General features: G+C 41.7%; 1 protein-coding gene across 1 annotated transcript in view; it reads right to left on the minus strand.

The window, feature by feature from the left end:
• Positions 1 to 23882, minus strand: part of LOC109918556 (von Willebrand factor C and EGF domain-containing protein-like) — a 214613-nt gene that overhangs the window by 103595 nt on the left and 87136 nt on the right. The window contains exons 8-9 of the mRNA XM_048607283.1: positions 10967 to 11095; positions 7972 to 8097 (exon numbers count right to left, since the gene is read on the minus strand). Coding sequence (XP_048463240.1) covers positions 7972 to 8097; positions 10967 to 11095 — 255 coding nt within the window. The remainder of the gene's footprint in view (positions 1 to 7971; positions 8098 to 10966; positions 11096 to 23882) is intronic.

Consider the following 23882-nt stretch of genomic DNA (forward strand, 5'->3'; position numbering starts at 1 on the left):
AACCCATCTGGTTCACTCAGGAAGATAATCTGACTACTTTGGGTACAGTCTCAGAATCACACAATGTCTCAGACACCACCATTATCACCCCAGGTATGTACTGTGCCACTAGGAGGACAGACCCATCACAGCTGGGGTGGCATAAGGGTATACATTCGGAAAGGAGGTGCAGTGGGGATCTTCAATATTAACTTCAGACCGCATAAATTCGCACGGGTCAGTCAAAAATCAATAAGGAAGTCTCCTGCTGAGTAAGTGAACTCGGCTGACAAATCGGTACCACTCCATTGTGAGCATCAATTGGAAGAAGCATCGAGGGTGGCAAGAGTACAGAACTTATTCTGTGTGGGGGCTTCAATGTTCATCACCAAGAATGGCTTGATAGTGCCACTACTGATCGAATTATCTGAGTTCTAAAGCATATAGCTGCTATACTGGGTCTGCGGCAGGTGATGAGAGATTCGAGGAAAGGGAAACCTAGTCAACCTCTTCAATCTACCTGTCACAGATGCACCTCTCCACGACAGTATCAGTGGGAGTCAGCACTACTTGTGGAAACAAAGTACCATATTTACATGGGGATAACCCTCTATTGTGATACGTGACACAACCACTGGACTCAATGAGATTGACTACAAACATGTAGCGAGTAAAATTTGGTGTCCCCACGAAGAACTGTGCATCATCAGCAGCAGGAAAACTTTACTCACACACACAGTCTCATAGCACAGAAGGATCCTCCATTCCACCATCATCATCAAGCTGGTCCCTCACCCATATGAAACACATTAATTCTGGGTGATAGAATATAATTTGTAGATTTAATTCCTGTCCTAATGCTGCATAATAAAGTTGATTGTTGCTTGTTCAAAACCATAGAATCTTGTGGCTTTATTCTCTTAGAAAGGCTGTTAGAACTCTCACTTTGTCTTCTGCAAAAAGAACATTATGCGTTCATAGCAGATTGTAAGATAAATTTAGCAGCCAGGTCTGGGCTCATGACACACGCACATAGCAGCATGCAATAGGCAGGTCTAAGCTATCCCAAAACCAATGGATCAAACCTGAGCTCTTCCATCATGCTGCATCCTGTTGTATACAGTGGTAGAGCAATTAAACAACTAACAAGAGGAGTCAGGTTCAAAAAATATCCCCATCCTCAATGAGTGGAGGGCCCAGCACATAATGAATTTGTTAAAGGCTGGCATCTATGATGCTAGGATCTTCAAAGGCACCAAGATGCATTAGCAACTTGGTACCTCCAGTTGCAGAGGGTTGTTAGTGTTTCAGCCTTTTTTTTGACTCATATTCCAGACAACAAGTTACACGGCAACAATTTATCATGGCTCCTTCAATAGTTCTTTCTGATATTGCAACCTTCATGATGGCACTTACAACACTTTTAGTAAAGCAATTAACAGTTAGGATGGTAACAACTAACAGTTATGACTGTAATTAACGTTTGCAACATAATCATTAGCATTTACAGCATTAATCCACACAGACAATATTAAACACTTACGCTAATCAAAATACCTAATTCAAATTATCACTACAATAATTATTCAAAACATAGGACAAACCTAACGAACACAATACTGTGGAAGAATATGTTAAAAGTGATTTCGTAGAGCAGTATGTTGAGGAGCTGACTGAACGATATGCTGTTTTAGACCTAATGATATGTAGTGAAAAATAACTAACTATTAATCTTGTTGTAAGTCAACTTTTAAGGATGATTGACTGTAAGAGATTTTTTTCCAAGCTCTTGAAAGACAGCATCATGAAGATGGATGCATTGGTAATCATTCTACAAAATCCTATAGATGCTGCAATAGTTCTTGCAAATTGAAATTTTAACAATGTATTCTGACTTTTAAGAAAGGGAAGGGGACAGGAAGAGAAAACAGTGAACTACAGATTTGTTAGCCTTACAGGGATAGCAGAAAAAATGTTGGTACATATCCTAAACGATATGATATTTGGACACTTGATAATCATTATCTGATTGGCCATAATCAGCAAAGATTTGTGAATGAGAAGTCATGCTAGATAATCTGGTGGAATTTTTTTTTTGAGGATGTAACTAACAGAATTGATAAAGGGACTTGATAGGTGTGGTATTCTGGATTTTCAGAAGGCTTTTGAAAATGTCCCAGCTGGACGTTGTTTGGAAATTATAGCACATACAAGAGAATGTAATGTACTGTTACAGATTAAGGATTGGCTAACATGCAGAAAACAGAGTTGAAGTAAATAGGTCATTCTCACACTGGCAGGCTATGACAAGTGGGGTGCAGGTACTGCGAGGATCAGTGGTTGGGCCCAAGCTGTTCATAAAATGTATTCATGGTCCCTAGATGGAGACCAAACGTAATATTTGCGATTTCACAGATGACACAAAATTAAATGGGAGTCTATCCTGTGAGGAAGATGCAAAGGAGTCATAGCAGGAATTGATAACACAGTGTGGAGCTGGAGGAACACAGCAGACCAGGCAGCATCCGAGGAGCAGGCAAGTTGACGTTTCGGGTCGGGACCCTTCTTCAGAAAAAAAAATTGATGTGATGAGTGGGTGATAACATGGCAGATGGAATATAATGTGAAAAAGTGAGACGTTATTCACTTTCACAGGAGGAAGAGATGTGCACAGAGTGTCTTAAATGACAAAAGTTATGAAGTGTAGATGTACGAAGTAACCTGGGTGTCATTATTGATAAGTCACATCTAACATGCAGGTACAGCAAGGATTTGGGAAGGTTAACAGTCTGTCAGCCTTCATCACAGGATGATCTGGGTACAGGAGTACTGAATTGTGTGAATTGTGTAGAACCTTAGTTAGACCACATCTGGAGTACTCTGTTCAGTTTTGGTCCCCTATTTTAGGAAGGATATTATTGTCAGAGAGGGAATGCAACAAATTTCCATCAGTTCCAGAGATGGCAGGACTGTCCCTTTGAAGAACAAAATAGGCCTGTATTCTCTAAAATTTTAAGTAATCATTGATATGTGCAAAACACCCCAAGGAATAGATAGGGATTTTATTCTATACTGTATCTACTCTACAGTGTGGAAACAAGCCATTCGGCCCAACAAGTCTGCACTAAACCAGGCCAATCCCCCTACCCTATCCCTGTAACCCTGCATTTCTCACGGCTAACACATCCCTGAACAATACGGGCAATTTAGCTTGGCCAAACCACCTAACCTGCATATCTTTGGACTTGGGAGGAAACCAAAGCACCCAGCAAAAACCCATACAGACATGGGGAAAAACGTGCAAACTCCACACAGACAGTTGCCCCAGGGTGGAATCGAACCCAGGTCCCTAAGCTCTGTGAGGCAGCAGTGCTAACCACTGAGCCACCATACCAGTAAGATGTTCTGTGGTTGGAAGACTGAACTGGGGATGTAACTATTGTAAGATAAGTAATTTATTTTGTTTTTAATTTGTTTGAACTACAAATTTGAAATTGCACAAAACTACAATTGATATGTTTTGAAACCATTTGTATGATGTATATTCATCTTAAAGAAGAATTTGATGATTGAACCTGGCTGATAAATCAGGTTTAGAATCGAGAGCTGTAGAGCACAGAAACAGACCCTAAGTCCAACTCATCCATGCTGACCAGATATCCTAAATAAATCTAGTCCTGTTTGGACCCTATCCTTCTAAACCCTTCCTATTCATATAGCCATCCAGATGCCTTTTAAATATTGTAATTGTACCAGCTTTCACCACTTCCTCTGGCAGCTCATTCCATACATGCATGAAAATATTGCCCCTTAGATCCCTTTTAAATCTTACCTCCTCATCCTAATCCTGTGCCGTCTAGTTTTGGACTCTGCTACCCTACGCATAAGACCTTGACTATTCACCCTCTCTACGTCCCTCATGATTTTATAAACTTCTTTAAGGTCACTCCTCAGCCTCCAATGCTCCAGGGAAAACAGCCCCAGCCTATTCAACCTCTCCCTATGGCTCAAACACTCCAACCCTGGCAACATCCTTGTAAAACCCTTTCAAATTTCACAACATCTTTCCTATAGCAGGGAGACCAGAATTGAAGATAGAGGTAACAAGGTGTACAGCTGGATGAACACAGCAGGCCAAGCAGCATCGAAGGAGCAGGAAGGCTGACGTTTCGGGCCTAGACCCTTCTTCAGATTTCTTGTTATCTCAGATTCTCCAGCATCTGCAGTTCCTACTATCTCTGAGACCAGAATTGAATGCAGTGTTCCAAAAGTGGCCTAACCAATATTCAGTACAGCCACATCATGGCCTCCCTATACTCAATGCAATGACCAATAAAGGCAAGCATACCAAATGTCTTCTTCACTATCCTGTCTACTTGGTTTGTTTATTCTTACAACTCCTTACAACAATTTTCCTTACTAATGTGTACATTCTTCAAATTTGAAAGTCTCTTGGTTTTTGCTTCGTTGCTGTTTTATTTGGCTTAATAATGCAAATGAAAGATGTGTGACAAGCTGAAAAATGTGTGTAGACTCAATACTACTTTTTTTTTGCTAAACCATGCAGCTTTTGGAAGCAAGGATAGGACTGCGCTGACTCTCCTTATTCTTAAGCTCCATCTTGTAATGCAGTGAGTGGTTAGGATCTAGAATGCAGTGCTTGACAGTGTGATGGCAGCAGGTTTAATCAAGATATCCAAGAGAGAAATGGATTGTCATTTGAAACAGAAGATTGTACAGTACTACAGGGAGAAAGCAAGGGAATAGTGCGATATCTTCGTAGGGCAGATTAAAGAGTACGTAGTATATGGAGAATCAACACTGAATTAAAATTTTATTGAGTTTGGTATATACATATAAATAACATATATATGCAAACAGTCTCAATTACTACACTCCTCCCTTTTTAATGAATATGCTGCCCAATGTTCAAAATCCCATACAATTTACATACACCTCTTGTTTTCCATTTGTCTACAAATCTAACTGAATCAGTGGTTCTCTATTCCTGGAAGCATATCTCAAACATGCAGCATTTGGGAAAAGACTTTGGGTTTTCTGGACTTGAGATTGAGGAAAAGTTTCTCTAACAAGGACTGATTTTTCCTTTCATCAATCTGTCTGATTCTGACTTGGACTTGAACTGGTTTCAGGCACAACTTGTTTTAGATTATCTACTTGAATCTCAGTTATCCAATTAGAGTCATAGCCATTTGAGCTACAGAACACAGGAACAGCATCTTCAGTCCAACTCGTCCTCGTCAACTAGATATCCTAAATAAATCTAGTCCCATTTGCCAGCATTTGGCCCATATCCCTCCAAACCCTTCCTATTCATATACCCATCCAGATGCCATTTAAATGTTGTAATTATACCAGCCTCCACCACGTCCCCTGGCAGCTCATTCCATTGACGCACCACTCTCTGTGTGAAAATGTTGCCCCTTAGGTCCCTTTTAAATCTTTCCCCTCTCACCTTAAATTCATCAGACTCATTTCATTTTTCCCAACTCGCTGCTTCGTTATGAACCTCTGACAGTAAAACATGACTCACATGTAAACACTAACATTTTCACTACCAAACATTCTGAATAAGTACATGTGAACATCAAATCTTTCTTACAACTCCCTTACATCTTTCTCTTACAGGTTACTGGTGGACACATCAACAACTTGTAATGACTGGATACCTCTTTCTGGAGGCAATACAGACAAGATGGGCCAAAGGGCCATCTTTCTCCACTGTAAAATTCGATGATACAATGTTCCTTCACTTTAACTTTGTGGCTCAACTTTAAACTTCTGTACTTCCCGGAGGACAAGAAGAAAGGGATTTTATTTTATAAAACTATATTATCTTGAGCAATTCACTTACTTAAATGTTGGATTTTGAACTGATTATCAAATACAGAATGGGATAATAGCTACTTCTAGAAATTTCCATCAATTTTCTCTTAATCTTTACCCATCATGCCTTTCTTTCTGTGATTGTTTCTCTTCTATTGGCTGCGATAAACATGACTTCAGCAATTAAAACCTAATTCTAGGCTGTCTTCCAAGAAACAATTCAGCTGATTTTCTATTGATGATAATATTAGGGTTATTGTGATAAATAACAGATAACCACTAGTTTCTGATGCAATGTCATCTGATGTTTCTCTGAGTTTATGTTTATGATTTGTTTAACACGAGCAGACTAGAGATTTTGTACAATACACTCTACTGCTCCATTCGAAGCAGATGACAAGGTGAAACTCTAGTTTGTTTTAAGCCATTTATTACGTGAAATTTGAAAACTCTTCTGGAAAAAAAGAGCTCTATAGTCAGATATAATTTCCTCTGAGAACCTACAAGCAGCAATCAACTTAAGCAAAAATCTCTACAATGATTAAGTGAATGGATGATTAGATTGTCACATATGTCTGGGAAAATACAGTGAAAAGTGTTTTGTCGCCACAATCCGGTGCCATTTTGAGTTATAAAATGAATAATAAGAAATTACTTCTATCGAGTTTATCTTCTGTTCAAATTGGGGTCTCAAGCCCCGCTCCGGGGCTTCTGCAAGGTCTCTGGAAGGTGTTCCAGTCCTCAAGCAGTCCCACCTCTAGATACTGCAGCGACAACACTGCTACCCCAGGAGACTCCAGCTCTGCTGCAGCTGTCACTGCTGACAATGCCAAGAGTCCAGGCTCCGGGCCTACTGCAGCCAGGAGTCCCTGCTCTGGGCAATGCCATCACCATCGGGATTCTGATCTACGTGGCCAATGCTGCAGCTGCCACCCCACCAACATTGCTCTGGCCTCGAAGGCGAAGAGAAAGAAAAATAGAAAAAGAAGAAAAGACGAAAAGGAGAGAGAAAAGTACGCTGCCGGCCTGGAGCAGGAACCCAAAAGCCACTATACTATTGCCATCTTGAAAATTGTTCTTGAAAACAATTGTACAATTTGTTGTTTGATTCATCAGAAACACCTGAATCCGCTTCAAGTGGCCGACCACCACTATGAAGAGATGTTGCTCTTCAAATCCTTCAGAATCAATGTAGAAAATCTGCCACACTCTAGTTGGCCATTGTCATGCTTGCAAAGATGTCCCAGTCAGCTATTTTTCTGTAGCTTGACACAATACAAAGAACAAAGCATATAGTACAGCAGAGGTGCAGGTCCTTTGGCCCACTAAGACTGTGCAAACAAATGATGCCTTTCTAAACCAAAAACCTTTTGCTTTTATGTTGTCTGTATCCCTTTGTTCCCTGCCTATTCGTCTCTCTGTCAAGATGCCTCTTAAACATTTCTATTGCGTCTGTCTCCATCACTTCCTCTGGCACTGCATTCCAGGCACTTATCAGCCTCTGTGTAAAAATCTTTCACATCTCCTCTAAACCTTCCCCCTTTTACTTTCCCATTTCCCCTGGTAATTGATATTTCCATCGTGGGATAAAGACTCCAAATATCCATTCGATCCATCCCTCTCATAACTTTGTAAACTTCTATCAGGTCGCCCCTCGTCCTTCCATGTTCAAGTGAAAACAAACCAAATTTGTCCAATCTCTCCTCTTAGCTAATACCCTCCAAACTAGGCAACATCCTGGTAAACCACTTCTGTACCCTCTTCAAAGCCTCCACATCCTTCTGGTCGCGTGGTAACCAGAACAGTACACAATATTCCAAATGTGGCCAAACTAAAGTTCTATACAGCTGCAGCATAACTTGCCAATTTTTATACTCTATGCCCTGACCAATGCAGGTAAGTAAACCATAGGCCCTGTGTTTTTTTTAAAGATGATACATTCTGCTCTGTTGCACCATGTCTTCCATATTTTTAGCTCACTCAGTGTCACCAAAATTAGCTTCTCACTCGACTTTTTGTCAAACTCACCCTTACAGATATGAAAGGACAAAATGAGGTGATGGTCCTCCTGAGATCTGGCACAGGCATAAGAGGTCAGTTGCCTTTCTTTCTGTGCTGCAACAATTCTGTGATTCTGTAACGTACCTACACAGGATAAATTATCAGCACCAAGTGAATATCCATTGTCACAGGAACAAAAGAAGCTTCCTATTGTGTTGGTGCACCTTTGCTGGCACATCCTCCGACTGCTGTTTGAGCATTCATCCCAATCTGTAAAAGACACAAAAGGTAACCTTTTCTGAAAGAATTATTGGTGCTTCTTCCATCTTTCCAAATTATTTCAAACCAAGAAAGTAAGAATTCCTTTTGCATGACAAGGGATTGCAAGGTTTAGTTACCCAGAGGAAATCTTCCTGATGAAATCACAACATCTAGGGGTTCTTCCTCACCTCTCAAGAGTTTGGGGGATGTTTGCCGAATTTCCAAACTTTTGGGATTCTGCTCCCTCCCCTCAAGGATTGGGACCTTATTCCGTGGCTGGATACTTTTTCCTTTCGAGACAGGGATTTCCTGTAGTCGTCATTCCACCTCCTACCCAGCATTGGTAGTATTTTCACAGAGAAGGCTGGGTTGGATTGGAATCTGGGCAGCTGAGGTAAGAACAAAGCCAGGGGGTTTGCAGTGACAGACCAGTTAGAAGGCACTCTTGTACTCATGGGGATAATGATTCAGCTCTGCATATGAGTGTTAAGTATCATAGCTCTCACCTCCCACACCTCCTTCACCCTCCCATACTATATTACCCCCTCTATATTCCTCATAAGCCCATATCGCGCCCAACCCCCCCAACCCAGTCCCTCCATACTCCCTGATACACCATGCCCACAATATCCTCTGTATGACTCCCCATATTTCTGCATCTCCACTCAACCAGTATCCACTCTGATCAGACCACATAGGCTTAGTATTAACACTTGAAGAAGGCAATAACCTAGTGGTATTATTGCTAGACTATTAATCCAGAAACTCAGCTAATGTTCTGGGGGAAAACAAAAAAAAAACACGCTGGAAATCATTGCGGGTCAGGCAGTATCCATGGAGAGAGAGCTAGCTAATGTTTGGAGTCGAGATGACTCTTCATCAGAGCTGATGTGAAGTGTGGACGGGACAGAATTAATGCAATAGTGGGGAGGTAGAGTGCTAGGGGAGAAAGTGTGTTGGTAGTGCAGATTAAGTGATTGGAATATGAGAGTAGCAGAACAACGGTGTGTCAAACTACCAGACTGGAAAGAACAGATGGTAGATGGTGGAATTTGAATTCAACAAAAATTACCTGGAATTAAGAACTACAGATGACCCTAAAACCATTGCCAATTGGTTCCTTTAGGGAAGGAAGGATATCTGCCATCCTCACCTGGACTGGCCAACATGTGACTCTGGACCCACAGCAATGTGGTTGATTCACAACTGCCCTGTGAAATGGCCTAGCGAGCCACTCAGTTATATCCATCGTTACAAAGTCTCAACAAAGAAATGAAACCAAACAGACCTCCTGGCATCAACCTGGGCACTAGAAAACACAACGACAGTAACAGCCCTGTCAGCTCTACAAAGTCCTCCTCACTAACATCTGGGGGTTAGTGCCAAAATTGGGAGAGCAGACTAGCAACAGCTTGGCATAGACATACTCATGGAATCATACCTTACAGAGAATGCCCCAGACACCACCATCACCATCCCTGGATATGTCCTGTCTCACCAGCAGGACAGTCCCAGCAGAGGTGACAGCACAGTGGTATACAGTCGGGAGGGGGAGTTGCTCTGGGAGTCCTCAACATCGAAATCTCATGGCTTCAGGTTAAATATGGGCAAGGAAATCTCCTGCTAAGTACCACGTACTGTCCTCCCTCAGCTGATGAATCGGTACTCCTCCATGTTGAACAATACTTAGAGGAAGTACTGAGGATGGCATGGACACAAATGTACTCTGGGTGGTGGATTTCAATGTCCACCACTAAGAGTGGCTCCGCAGCAGTACTACTGATCCAGCTGGTCGGGTCGGTGGTGGAGGGTCTGGATGGTTGTGGATGTGGTGCCAATCGAGCAGCTGCTTTGTCCTGAACAGTGCTGAATTGAGTGTTTTTGGAGCAGCACCCATCCAGGCAAGTAGGGATTTTTCTACCACACTCCTGACTTGTGCCCTGAATGTAGTAGGCAGGCTTTGGGGAGCCAGGAGGTGTGTTACTCTCTGTTGTATTCCTAGCCTCTTACCTGCTCTTGCCACTGTGTTTATGTGGTGAGTCCAGTTGAGTTTCTGGTTAATGGTAAACGTCCACTCCCTCCACCACTGACACTCAGTAGCAGCAGTGTGTATTATCTACAAGATGCACTGCAGAAATTCACCAAAGATCCTCAGACAGCACTTTCCAAACCCAAGGCCACTTCGATCTTGTAGGACAAGGGCAGCAGATATATGGGAACACCACCACCTGCAAGTTCCCCTCCACTCACCATCTCCTTAAAGGCTGAACTAATAGTTTGCCTGCCAATCGTCGGAAGGATCAAAAATGCAGCGATAAATTTACACAGCAGCCTCAATATGGTTCAATACAGATGAGCAATTCATCCACTGGATAAATTAAACCAATGCATCCAAAGATGTGTCCACTTTTACAATGCTGGTCAATTTAATGTCACTTACTTTTTCCTAACAAAAGGCGCTATCATCAATCCTTGCATACAACATACATAACTTATTAGATGCCAAAAGTATATGGCATGTGAAGGTAGCAACACATTTTGAATGTAGGACACGACTCCAGAACAGTCGTCCCCCATGAATCACGACAATTCTGAAATGGCACGACCCAAAACTCTTTCCGAAGGCCTCCTGACTCTCTGAAAATTCCAGTGGGCCTGAAATCACCACCTCCGCAATGGAGGCACCAGCGTCGGGAGTGTTGAGCATCCCAAATCTTTAAGATTACAACATGATGGAAACTGCTGCAGGAGTCCCAGAATCAGCTCTTTCTTCAGCAGACCCTCAGCCAGCTAAGGTGTGCCCTACGTTAGGCCTGTAAAATCAGGCCCTAGTTTTGTTCTGCCTGACCTCAGGATTCAGGAGACGGTGTCCTCTTACCTTCGCAGGTCTTCCTATCACTCAGCAGTCGGAAACCAGCGCGGCAGGAACAGAGGTAGCTGCCAAAGGTGTTGTGGCAAGAATGGTGGCAAACCCAGCTCTCCCCGATCCATCGGCACTCGTTTATATCTGGAGTGAAAGAGTCATCGGAGTGGGGGGGTTTTCAATGACAAAGAAACAGCATGAGTAGCATAATTCTCTCACTGAGAATGTACGTGTGTAAAAGCAAGCAGGCAACACACCAGTCAGATCATTCAAACACGATTGTTCATGATATCATTATGCATGTGACGCTTTATAAGATGCGTATATTTAAACAGCTCTCCTCTAATTCAAGACAATTTAGGCGGCACGGTGGCACAGTTGTTAGCACTGCTGCCTCACAGCGCCAGGGACACAGGTTCAATTCCACCCTCGGGTGACTGTCTGTGTGGAGTTTGCACATTCTGCCCATGTCTGCGTGGGTTTCCTCCAGGTGCTCTGATTTCTTCCCACAGTCCAAAGATGTGCAGGCTAGGTGAGTTGGCCATGCTAAATTACCCCTAGTGTTCAGGGATGTGTAGGTTAGGTGGGTTACGGGGGCGTGGGTCTGGGTGGGATGCTCTGAGGGTCGGTGTGGACTTGTTGGGCCGAAGGGCCTATTTCCACACTGTGTAGGGATTCTGTGATTCTATGAATATGACTGGTTCCTCTGACCAGTTCCTCTCCTTGACAGGCCCAAGTGATTTGGTTGCCATTAACATATGAGGCAGGTTCATTTGAAATTTATGTGCAAGCTCTGACAACCAGACCCACAGGCAAAAACTGCCATTCTGGCTGTTTGCAGACTCACAGAGGCAATCAGATCAAAGGAGCTGGGGAGAGAGTCCATGGCAGGGAAGCCATGTTAAGCATGATGGCCTGCTGTTGGGTTGACTACCCAGCAAAAGGCTGGTGGGAACAGTACATGGGAAATGGGATTGTGGATGAAGTGAAGGGGATTTGGTTTAAAAGGACAATGGAGAATTGACCACGGTGAGACAGGAAGAAGATACTTAATTAAAATTTTGGAATAAGTTGGACCTTAAGCTTATGACTATAGGTCAACAGAGACTGTGGTCTAAAATAATGCTAATGTTAAGGTGTTGCAGAGATTTTCATTGTGTCAAGTGCTTAACAGCAAAGACAACTGTTCAGTGGTTTATTGAATCAGTTAATTACGAGGGTTTGGATTTTCACTCCTGGGTCCAGTGCATTGAGACAGGCAAAATCCTAGCTCCACAAATTAAACCTTTAACGATGGCTGCCTGTATATCAGATTTTAAATCTGGGGATTGCATGCTGGATTTGAAGTTGGGACAGGTGATTCTAGAAGAACTGAGGCAGCTGCTGGGAGCAGAATAAAGCAGGTGGCCTGAAACCCACACTCCCCAACACATTCGCCATGTCTCATCCATAACAACTCATGCCCTCTCCATGGGCCTTTATACCCAATGTCAATGTACAACCTTCCACCAATCCACTATGGCCCCTTATGCCCTCATGCCATCGTATGCACTGCCAACAACCCATTATAGCCCTCACATTCTCCATGGCAACCACCTCCATTATCTTTGTAGTGCATAAGCAAACTGAGTGTGAACTCATGTCAAATCATGCACCTGAACGCATCACCCTTCAATGTTACACCTAAGCATTTATTATTTAGCATACTTCAGGGTCCAAGCATCAAAAAAATAAAATAAAGTTGTATAAACTAAAGTTTTAGTGTCTATCGCAGATTTCATTACATTGGAAAAAAAATTTAACTCGTAAAAAAATTTTTAAGAAGTCACAGTCCTTCAACTACATAGCGACTTATAGCAACAATGCAGTTCAGTCAGGTGCACAATCCCTTACAAAGGGGCACTGAAATTCACAGTCCCACATCGAACATTCCATATTGACATAAACACAGAAATTGCTGGAGAAACTCAGCAGGTCTGGTAGCAACTGTGGAGAGAAAACAGAGTTAACGTGTCAACTCCAGTGACTCTTTTTCTGTGACACAAGTTCTGTTTTGGTTTCAGATTTCCAGAATTTGCAGTCCTTTGTGTTATTTTATTCCATACTGATATAATGTTATCGATCAAACTGGGAAAAGGTAGGCATTCTACAGTGATAATGCATGGTTCTGAGGTCATACATGGGCCATTTTTTTTCAGTGATGGAAGCCCTCAGGCTTATATGTCCATAATCTACATGTAACAACAATGATTCTTTTAACATATCTGAAACAATTTTCAAGCATTTCAAGGTGTTTCGGAAATTTTGACAAATCTCCTTGCCAGTTGTCTTTGACACATTTTCTTCATTATTCTGATATGTCCCCCAGACACATTTGAAAGATCTTGGTAACTCATTGATTCGGGTTGCTGACAGTTTTGAAGGGTGATTTTCGTAAGTCTGTTGACAGCCTCATTGAGCTTTACAGCATGCATTCATGTAGTTTCTACATACAATTATGCCTACTTTTAACAATTCCTACAAATACCTGACTGCCAGCAAAGAGAACACTTACCCACTCCAAAGGACACTTTACCTCCCCCAAGATCAGGTGCAAGAGAGAACCTTACCGTTCTTAAGGGATGGCCTAGCTCTCTAAAGAAATGTACAATATTCAGATCTGCTCTAACCAGGTCTACATTGCAAATTTTAAATTTCATTTTCCAAGGCTACTAAAATCTCTCCTCAGCGGAAGTGGCTGATTATTTAACTGGTCAGCTGAGTCCATGAACAAATCATGACCCCATCCCTACAAAAATGGGAAATGCCATATTTTAAGGGCAGAATTTGAGATTTCTGGTTGCATTAGTCCTGACAGAGTGTGAAAAGGCAAGACAGATCATGTTTGTTTTTTTTATTTGAGTACATTTGTTACAGTAAAGTTCCTAAGTGTAATCTTGTTTGATCCTTTGAGTTGCTCATTGCAAATTCAAGATTTGTTTGAAAGTTTAGTAGTCTGCATGGGATTGTGACACTCAGTATGCTCAATTTTATCCCATCTCATGGGGTGGGATTGGGTAGAATGCCAGGTCCATCTGAATTTGACTCAATAGCGTGGAGTAAAATTGGCTTTAATTATACCACCACAATTCAACTGATTCTCTCAGTGCACCAATGGGCATGTTGGTTTAAAACTCAGGCCTACATTTATTTTGCTATATAGTCTGTTCTCCATTAATTATCTCTAATCCTCTTCTAAAGACATTTCTCCCTTGCTGGTCCTCAGGTCCTCATCTGGGTTTCTACCTCAGTGGAAGCATTGACCCCAACAGCTAGATTAATATCAAAGGCTATAAACAAACAGTCAGTACTATGCAGTTGCCTGGATTGGAATTTACAAATGCACGTTAACTGTTAGCAAAGATAATTCTGTACTTCTTTCAAAACATTGACAATGTTGCTAGCATTGCGTGCTCTATGTAAAAACTCTATCAAAGAAACTAAACATTCAGAGCAATTTTATGATCCAACGCACCTAGTTCAATCACCAGAACTTACCTTTGCAAAATAGTTTTTTAAAAAGACTTAGATTTTACTGTCACGTCGTCAAGTACAGGAGTACAGTGAAAAATATATAACGGTACCACACACAGCGCCATCTTAGGTATCTCGGTACAAAAAACTTAGAAACAAAGTTGAAAATGTTAAGCATTACCTTCATAGAATAAGTAGAAAAATAAAGAACTAAGGTAATAGTTAACATTAAAGTTCTTCTTAACATAAACCAGAAAAGTAAAAGAATTAAATTAGTTTAAAAATTGCTTCCTTGGGAAGGGATAAAGAAACTGAGGAGATCTGGGCATTTACTACATAATACAGTGGCACAGTGTTTAGCACCGCTGCCTCACAGCGCCAGGGATGTGGGTTCGGTCCCAGGGTCTGGGTGAGATGCTGTTTCAGGCAGCATGGTGGCTCAGTGGTTAGCACTGCTGCCTCACAGTGCCAGGGACCCGGGTTTGATTCCACCCTCGGGTGACTGTCTGTGTGGAGTTCTCCCTGTGTCCGCATGGGTTTCCTCCGGGTGCTCCGGTTTCCTCCCACAGTCCAAAAATGTGCAGGTTAGATGGGTTGGCCATGCTAAATTGCCCATAGTGTTCAGGGATGTATAGATGAGGTGGGTTATAGGGGGATGGCTCTGGGTGGGATGCTCTGAGGGTCGGTGTGGACTTGTTGGGCCGAGGGGCCTGTTTTCACACTGTAGGGATTCTATTCTATGAAATCCCTCCCCCAACCATAAATTTGAGTGAGAGGGTTGCCTAATGGCCCTATAGGATTTTGATAATCTCCAAACATGCGGCTATTAGGTCATCACATTCACCGAATAATACAACTTATGTACAAAAGCTGGTCAATCATCAAGAGATGAACTGGGGTCGAGAGGCGGGCCTGACTAACTATAAGCAATGATGTACTGCACAGTGACAGCAGTCCTACTGAAGAACATGTACATTGTAATTGTAACACATCATAATTCAGCAACTTACACCAGTGCTGCAACTCAAATATTTCAACATGTCTCCACTTACTTTAGTGGAGCATCCCCAGCTTAATTAAGGATGGGCAACAAATGCCGACCTTGCCAGGGATGCTAATTCCTAAGGAAGAACAAAAAGCTAAGGTACAATTTTGCAACTTTAAGGATTGTTTCTCCTGCAGATTTTGCTCCGTACTTATGGAATGGCCACAAATTAGGTCTGTCTGGAACTATGTCTTCAGTCAAAAATGCTCATGCAGAAACCTATCATCCTTCTGATTAAAGCTTTTATCTGATGAAGAACCCCAAATTACCCCACATCTGTGACCAATTCACTACCAGTAGCAAGCATAGTGGACAGACTGTCTTGTTGCATTTACCTAATCCAGCAAGCTGGCCTTATGTAACAGCCTCCAGATTTGGCTGTGTGTCTGGTCTGGTATAGGTATAGAAGGCTCAGAAGCTAAAGTAGTTTAGACATCATGTTAATGAGTCAACAGTAATACCGCTGCCTGCTCTGCCAGTCCTCCACTTATCCTCACCAGTTAAAACTGGGGCCATAGTGACTTGCTTTCTCCAGATACTAAAGAGAAAAGACAAGAATGAGTGTTTACACTGGTTGCGGAGCCTAGGACTGGGGACAGAACCAAAAAAATACCTGCAGTTAGATCTTTGAGGGGTGAGATGAGAGAAAACTTCCACACAAAGAAGTTTGAGCCCCCTCTTCAGCAACTGGCAATTACTAGCAGCTCAGTTAGCAATTTTAATTCAGAGATCAGCAGATTTTTGTTAACCAAACCGTATTAATGAGAAATGTGGTAAGGGTGGCCATTTGGAGTTAGGTCACAAATTAGTCATTGGAATGCAGAAGACATTACATGGTCTACTCCTGTTCCTATGTTGTAATTCCCTCCCCTTGGGTTAGTGCTCCTTAAATGTTGGTCTTGGGCAAGAACAGTGCAAGAATCCAAATTTGTGACACATCAAGTTAAATGACAGACTCCTGTATCGCATTTCTAACCCTCTAGACTCAGCTCATGTCCTTAAGACCCTACTGATTTAAAGATGTCTATTTTCACTGACAGATTTTAGTCAGAGTGACTATTTCCTATGTAAATGTGGAATCAACCAGCAGAACATGACAATGACCTCTGTGAGTTTAATTGAAATGATGCCCCAATCTGAATCAATGATTTCCAGTCCTCTTGTCCTCCAAATTTAAAACTTGGAGAGCCACAGTTGCCAAAATAAAATTCCAAGATACCTTGACAGCCCCTCCCATTGTATTGGGCTGCCAAATTTCCCCATTTGCGTGTCATTTAGATGCAAGTTGACAAAGCAGAATCAGGATTCTGTACTTTACAAGAATGGCTATTTGTTACAAATAAATAAATTATAGCTGTGGATAAAGGATTATGAACTCCTGACATATAACTCTACTGTTTAAAACTCAAATCCCCTTCCAGGACCACACACACACGCTTCAGGGGAAAGGCTCAATGCTCCCAATCCACAGGGTTCACTGAAATAATACTTTTACCGGCTGCGCTGTGATCTTCCTTTACCAGGAACTTTCACTTGCAGGAGGCACAGGGCACAACTGGCTCAAACTCAGAAATACCTCTGACTTATTGGTTAAAGCCACAGCAACTGATGTTGGCATTAAACTGTCCTTTTTTCAGGCTTGATGTGCTTTTACTGCAGAGAAAGGTCAGCTCCTTCCTTTTCAGATGGCTTCTGAGCAAACATTCACACTCACAAGCTGTACAGTCACCTGGGAGCCAATCACATAGTTGTTGGTAGGCAGAAGACCTTTGTCAACAACTGGTTACCACTCCACAAACCAATCAGATACCTGTCACTTTGTACACACCCCCTGGCTCCAGCTCCTCTGGACTAACCATCCTCCCTGCTTGAACAAACAGCAATATAAATAGCCCTTCTAGTGAGTGTCAGGTAACATGCTTTTTTTAAAAGAAGTAGTGTAATCTCTTCCACAATGCTTGGTTTTAGAAACGGTACCCACTTTTCCCATTTCAGACCACACCATTTTACCCCTTCATCGACTTACTTTACAATACTGTAGTATTAATCAAGGAAGACTTCACTCTAAAGAGCAAAAGATGAGAATCTTTGTCCACTGTATGTGTTGAGCTGTTCCTGCCAATATGCATGCACCAAGATAGGAGGATATCCAGAATCCTGTAAGTCAGATGCTAACTGATTTTCTACACCTGTGAACTATTGAAGGTTTTGTATGGGTTGACAGCACATGATTCACTATATGGCAGGAGTCCACAACACCATTCAGTCTCTCTGGCTATGCTTCAAGATTTTTACTTAGACCAACAATTGCTGTCCGTGTGCCATGCCTTGTACGTTTTGAGTGCTGTGGATCTGGAGTTGCCCTTTGAAACTATCTGAGAGTGCAGACAATTCCTGTCTGGCTACCCTCCAGCTGGCCAATGTAGTTGATTCATCCTCCCACTCAGTTAATGATTCCTTGAAACTTGTAAGACTGGGCAACTTGAGCCATTTCATTTAGTGCTTTCTTTTGTCTAGCAATCTTGTAGCTGTTGAGTCCAAAACAGCCTCAAGAAACTGATCTATCAGCTAAATATCTTGACCTAATTAAAGATTAATTCAAGGGATATGGATATTGCTGGTAAGTTCCAGGAGTTTGACCAAGGGACACTGAAGGATTGGCGATATATTTACATATTACGATGATGCGTGCCTTAGAAAAATCTCGCACCTTTCATCAACTTTTCAAAACATTTTACAGCCAATCAAGTATTCTGGACTGTAGTCATTGTTGAAATGTGGAAAACAGCCACCAATTTGTGTACATCAAGCTCCCAAAACAATGACTTGATAATATTTTTTATTCCTCAGTAATGACAGTGGGGAATTTAGAGATTTTCATTTCTGCCTGCTGCCCTCATTGCCCTGAAAGGAAGAGGTCACAATCAATAATTTTCTGTTTGCAACAAAAACCTGTTGATGAATCTTTTCATTTAAAGTCTAGTATGGAGAAAGAATATTGGCCTTATCAGGACTTGGATGAACTACTTTTAATGTATATTGTGACCCATGCAAATTAACTGGGATCTCACTGAATGTTGAAAAAGGCTCTGTATACCTGTTCTGTTCCAGTGTGTTCTGATTGTGACTCAGCTGTGGCTTTAAGAGATGTGTTTTGTCCTGGTTTCTTTTCCGGAGAGATTGGGGGACAGGTACCAAGCAGTCTATGAGAAGATAAACAACTTGTGAAGCCTTGGGTGTTTATTTTTAAAAGTTCGAACAATAGCAGCACAAGTAGGTGGACACACACACAGAACTGGAATTTTGCAAATTTTGCAAATTTTGCTTTGGACAGTTAATGTGTGTGAAATTAGATTGTGGAAGGAGAAGACCTTTCTCTGTGAGGAGCTGCTGCATCTCTTTCTTGCTGATAGGATTATTTGTGAGACAATCTGTGTTCTGAATTTACATTTTGCCAAGGGTGTGTTTATGAGATGTTGCTACATTGGAACAGTTAATTAGTAATGAGTACTATATCTATTATTCTGTTAAGTTTTCCAATAGAGTGAAGTTATTCCCATTCCTTCTTTCTTTTGTTGTATTTTAACTATTGTGGATGAGCAAAGTTTATTTTGCTTTAAATACGGAGTTTGACCAATTGAATTACACGTGGAATACAACACCTTACATTTACCTTTAAAATAAGAAAACGTTAGGGTCTGGACTATCTTCTGAATATTTTGAGGGGGTTTGGTCTGGTCCATAATTTTATGAAACAGATAAAGATCTGTTGAGCAGTGGGCACAGCCATGAATCACTCTCGCGAGGCAACGGCTAAAGAGTATTAGCGCTGGACTATTAACCCAGAAACAAAAACAGAAATGGCTGGAAAACCTCAGCATCCTGAGTTTGGGTCACTCGACCCGAAATGTTAACTCTGATTTCTCTGCACAGATGCTGCCAGACCTGCTGAGATTTTCCAACAACTTCCGTTTTTGTTTCTGATTTACAGCATCCACAGATCTTTATTAACCCCAATAATGAACTGACGATCCAGGTTTGAACCCTGCTATGGCAGATGGTGCAATTTGGATTCAATTTAAAATTTGAAATTAACAGTCTAACGATGACCATGACACTGGTGTTGATTGTTGCAAAAACCATCTAGTTCACTGATGTCCTTTAGGGAAGGAAATCATCCATCCTAAACTGGTCTGGCCTACATGCAATTCTAGACCCAGAGCAATGTGTTGACTGTTAACTGCCCCCTGGGAATTAGGAATGGGCAATAAATGCTGGTTAAACAGTGATGCCCACATCCTGTGAACGAATAATGAAAAAAAAAACCCTTGGGGTTGAGATGATTAGCAGATAAAAGCACTTGTGACCAACACTTTTGTTTGCTGTGTTGATGATTGAGTGGACAAACTCACATTTCTGCTGCCCTTTGAGTTGACAGAATGCAGTTGACAATTTTTCACATTGTCAAGTAAAAAACCAGCATTGCAGCTGTAGAGAACAGTTTGGTTAGAACTGTAGCCAGATCCTAAGCAGGTTTATGGCACAGCTTCACAGGTGGGTTGTTGTTTCATAGGCTTTACTGTACCCACTGCTATCAGCCATTTCTTGAGGTCAAATGGAACAAATTAAATTGGTTGAAGGACCAGTGCTGAAGATGATCATTGCCTGACACTCATGTGTTATGGTGTGACTTGACATTGCCTGATATAGTCCAGGTGTTATGTCGTGTGGACATGGACTACTTCACTACCTGAGGTGTCGCGAATGGTGTTGAACATTGTGCAATCATCAGCAATTCTGAGCATATGAGGGAGGGAAGATCACTGATGAAGACAGTTGGGCCTAAGACATTGCCCTGAGGGGTTCACGACTCCTGCAGTAATATCCTGGGTCTGCCAAGATCGACAACCAACAATCACAGCCACCATTCTGTGTGGCAGGTATAACCAGCAGAAATATTTCTTCTTGATTTCCATTGGGTTCAGTTTTTCTCAAGCTCCTTGATGCCATACTTAGTCGATTCTATTGTCACGTCAAGGACAATCACTCAAATGTTCACCTCTGGTGTTTAACTCTTTTTGCTACGTTTGGACCCAGACAGTAATGAGATTAAGAGTGGACTTAGTAGAATCGAACTGAGCATCAGCGAGCAAGTGTCTTTTTGTAAGCAACGTTTGATAGTACTGATGTGATCCTTTCCATTGATTCGCTGATGATGGGGAGTAAACTAATAAAGCAGTCATTGGCCATGTTGGATTTGTCCTGCTTTTTGTGAACAGGACATACCTGGGCAATTTTCCACATTGTCAGGTAGGTGCCTGTGATGTAACTGTACTGAAATCATTTAGCTCGGGTGCAGCTAGTTCTGGAACACTCTTCTTCCATAGTATTACCGGAATGCTGCCAGGGCCAATAGCTTTCGCATCACTAGTGCCTTTGGCTATTTCCTGATATTTCATGGCGTGAACAGAATTGGCTGAAGACTGGCATTTGTGATGCTGGGCACCTCAGGAAGCCAAGATGGATCAACTACTTGGCATACCTGGCTGAAGATGCAAATATTTCAGCCTTCCTTCTTTGAGGATGAGGATATTTACGCCTCTTTCCCTTGTGGTTATTTAAGTGTCCACCTCCATTCACAGCTAGAATAGCAGGACTGCTGAGTTTAGATCTGACTTTGTAGGAAAGTTTATCATTGACTATTGCATGCTGCTTCCACTGTTTGTCATCAAATTGTCTTGTACTGTCGCTCCTCGACATTGTCACCTCATTTTTGGGTATGTCCAATGCTGCTCCTGACAGACCCTCATGCATTCTTCATTGAGCCAAGGCTCAATATAACAGAGTCAATATAAGATATAGAACTTACAACTGTTCCACTGGGTGATGCTATCCAATGGTATCACATTGCCTGATTAAAACAGTCTCAATGATTAATCTGTAACTGTATCATCAGTAAATTAAGGAATAAGTTTGAATTTATTAAACATAAGTTGTGTGTTAGAATTCCCTCACATGTACTCATCTATTAGGTAGAGATCATCATGCTGCTCTGGGATGTCTGTGCATTGTTTCTCTATTCTTTGAAGGCATCGCTGCGCTGAAACCCCATATGTGGGTATCGATTCGTGTTTTTTTCCCTTCTGTCTTCTGTGAACTACAGTTGACCTTACCACACTATACACTCCCTCACACTCTCACACTCGCATACGCACACACTCCCTCACACAAACACTCTCACTCATCCACCTCACACACGCACACTCACAAAAACACGCATGCACACACACTCTCATGCACACACATACACGCACGCACTCTCACACGTGCACACAAACACACACACACATATACATGGGGTGAATCTGCATTTGCAGATACATTCTATTTTGGTCAAAAAGCACACAATTTGTAGACAGTCAATGTGCATTTTATCAATTCCCACTTTGGAAATAAAACCAGTCTGACTCCAAGTTAAAACACAGATTCTAAACAAGGCATTACAAGGCATTGTCTGACCTGAGATCTCACCTTGGTGCACCTGTAAAACCTTTAGTTATCTCACGGCAGTGACTTGAAAGAAATTCTGGGATTTGCATATCAAGCAATCAAAACCTGCATCTCCTTTCTAACTGATTAAAGATTTAACAGCCATCTTAGGTTTGATCAATACATTCGCATCAGTTCTATGACCCTTTGATCTTTTGCTTATGAATTCTGTGATGCAACCTCTCTCTCTAACACCTGATGAAGGAGTGAGACTCCAAAAGCTTGTGTTTTCAAATAAACCTGTTAGACTATAATCTGGTGCAGTGTGATTTTTGACCTTGTCCACCCCAGTCCAACACCGGCTCCTCCACACTCTGTGAACCTACTTATGCCCCTATGGTACTTTTCCTGCACTCGTGATCCACTTGTCTCTTTTTCTACTCTTGGTGCAACACGTTGTTATGGGCTCCATTATAAACACACAGAACTGAAATTCACTTACTTCCACTGCCAGATCCACTGGTTATGATTCCATAACTTTCTCAGGCCTGATGCTAAAGCTTTTCCTGCTGTTTCCTTTTCCTTGGTTAAGTTAACTTACATTTTGTGTAATGAAGGGAACCAAGCATGTTTCATAACAAGCTAAACTATTTCAAGTGTTTATTGTGAACAGAATTATTTTCAGTTTATGGTTACCACTGGACAGTCCAACACAGTATGAGGGGCCAGGAAACATTTTGCAAGGGGAAGTAGCTAAACAATCTAAGGACTCATTTTACAAGGAATAAACAAACTCATTCTTCGCTGAACAACAAAACCAAGTATTTGTAAATATTATATAAATGTTTACCACTATGCTTCCTTACAGATGAATCAGAACTGAGTCAAAAATGATAGGTCGGCAATATTTATTTCACAGATTAATCCAAAAAGCAGTTGTTTCAAAGATAATCCTCAGCAACTGATGAGATTACTAGGTGAATGCATTACACAATTTTAAAAGAACCCACACAGTTATAAAGTAGTCTGACAATTCCTACAGGGAAAGAGAAGGCATTGTTGCCGGTACATCAATTTCTACAACAGTTATAAGTTCAAGGAGAGCACCTCATCTCCACAGCAGGCATTTTACAGCATCCATAAACGCTCCAAAGCTTTGCAAAGAGTTTTCAAGCTCATGAGCAGGCTGGATAAAGTGGATAGGGAGGAGCTGTTCCTACTCGCAAGAGAAAAAGGAATGAGACAGCATTGATTTAAAGTGATGTGCCAACAAAGCAAGGATGATGCAAGAAAAAACTGTTCACACACCAAGTAGTTAGCGTGCACTTAAACTGAGTGCAATGGAATGCAAATATGGCACAGGAAGGTTCAATTGATGCATTCAAGGGCACAGTGGATGACTATCTGGATAGAAATGAGGTGCAGGGATATGGGGGAAAAGGCAGGAGATTGGCACGAGGTATAAATTGGGCACTGTAACAATTTTGTGATTCTGTGATACACACAGCACAGAATTCGACCATTTTACACCATAAGCTCTGTCTTCAATTTATGCATGTTGCTTTGCTAGTTTGATTTATTAAATCTCATTTTGTTCCTGTTTCCTTCACTTTGTGTTTAGTTGGCACCTCCTTGAGACATGTCTTTTGTTTCTCAGTGTGTACCATGACCACTCCCTTTGGCCTTGCACCATGGAACCTTGTGTGATTTAACTCTCTCACTCGTTCAAGAGCTTCCATATGTTCTTCTTCTCCCTTTTCACATACTCTACACTTATGACATTTCTAAGTTCGCCAAAGTTCCGCTACAAGGCTGTCAACTGAAATCAGAGATAGTATGAACTGCAGATGCTGGAAAATCCGAGACAATAAGGTGCAGAGCTGG

Source organism: Rhincodon typus, chromosome 17 (genome assembly GCF_021869965.1).
Source record: "Rhincodon typus isolate 14 chromosome 17, sRhiTyp1.1, whole genome shotgun sequence".
NCBI lineage: Eukaryota > Metazoa > Chordata > Chondrichthyes > Orectolobiformes > Rhincodontidae > Rhincodon > Rhincodon typus.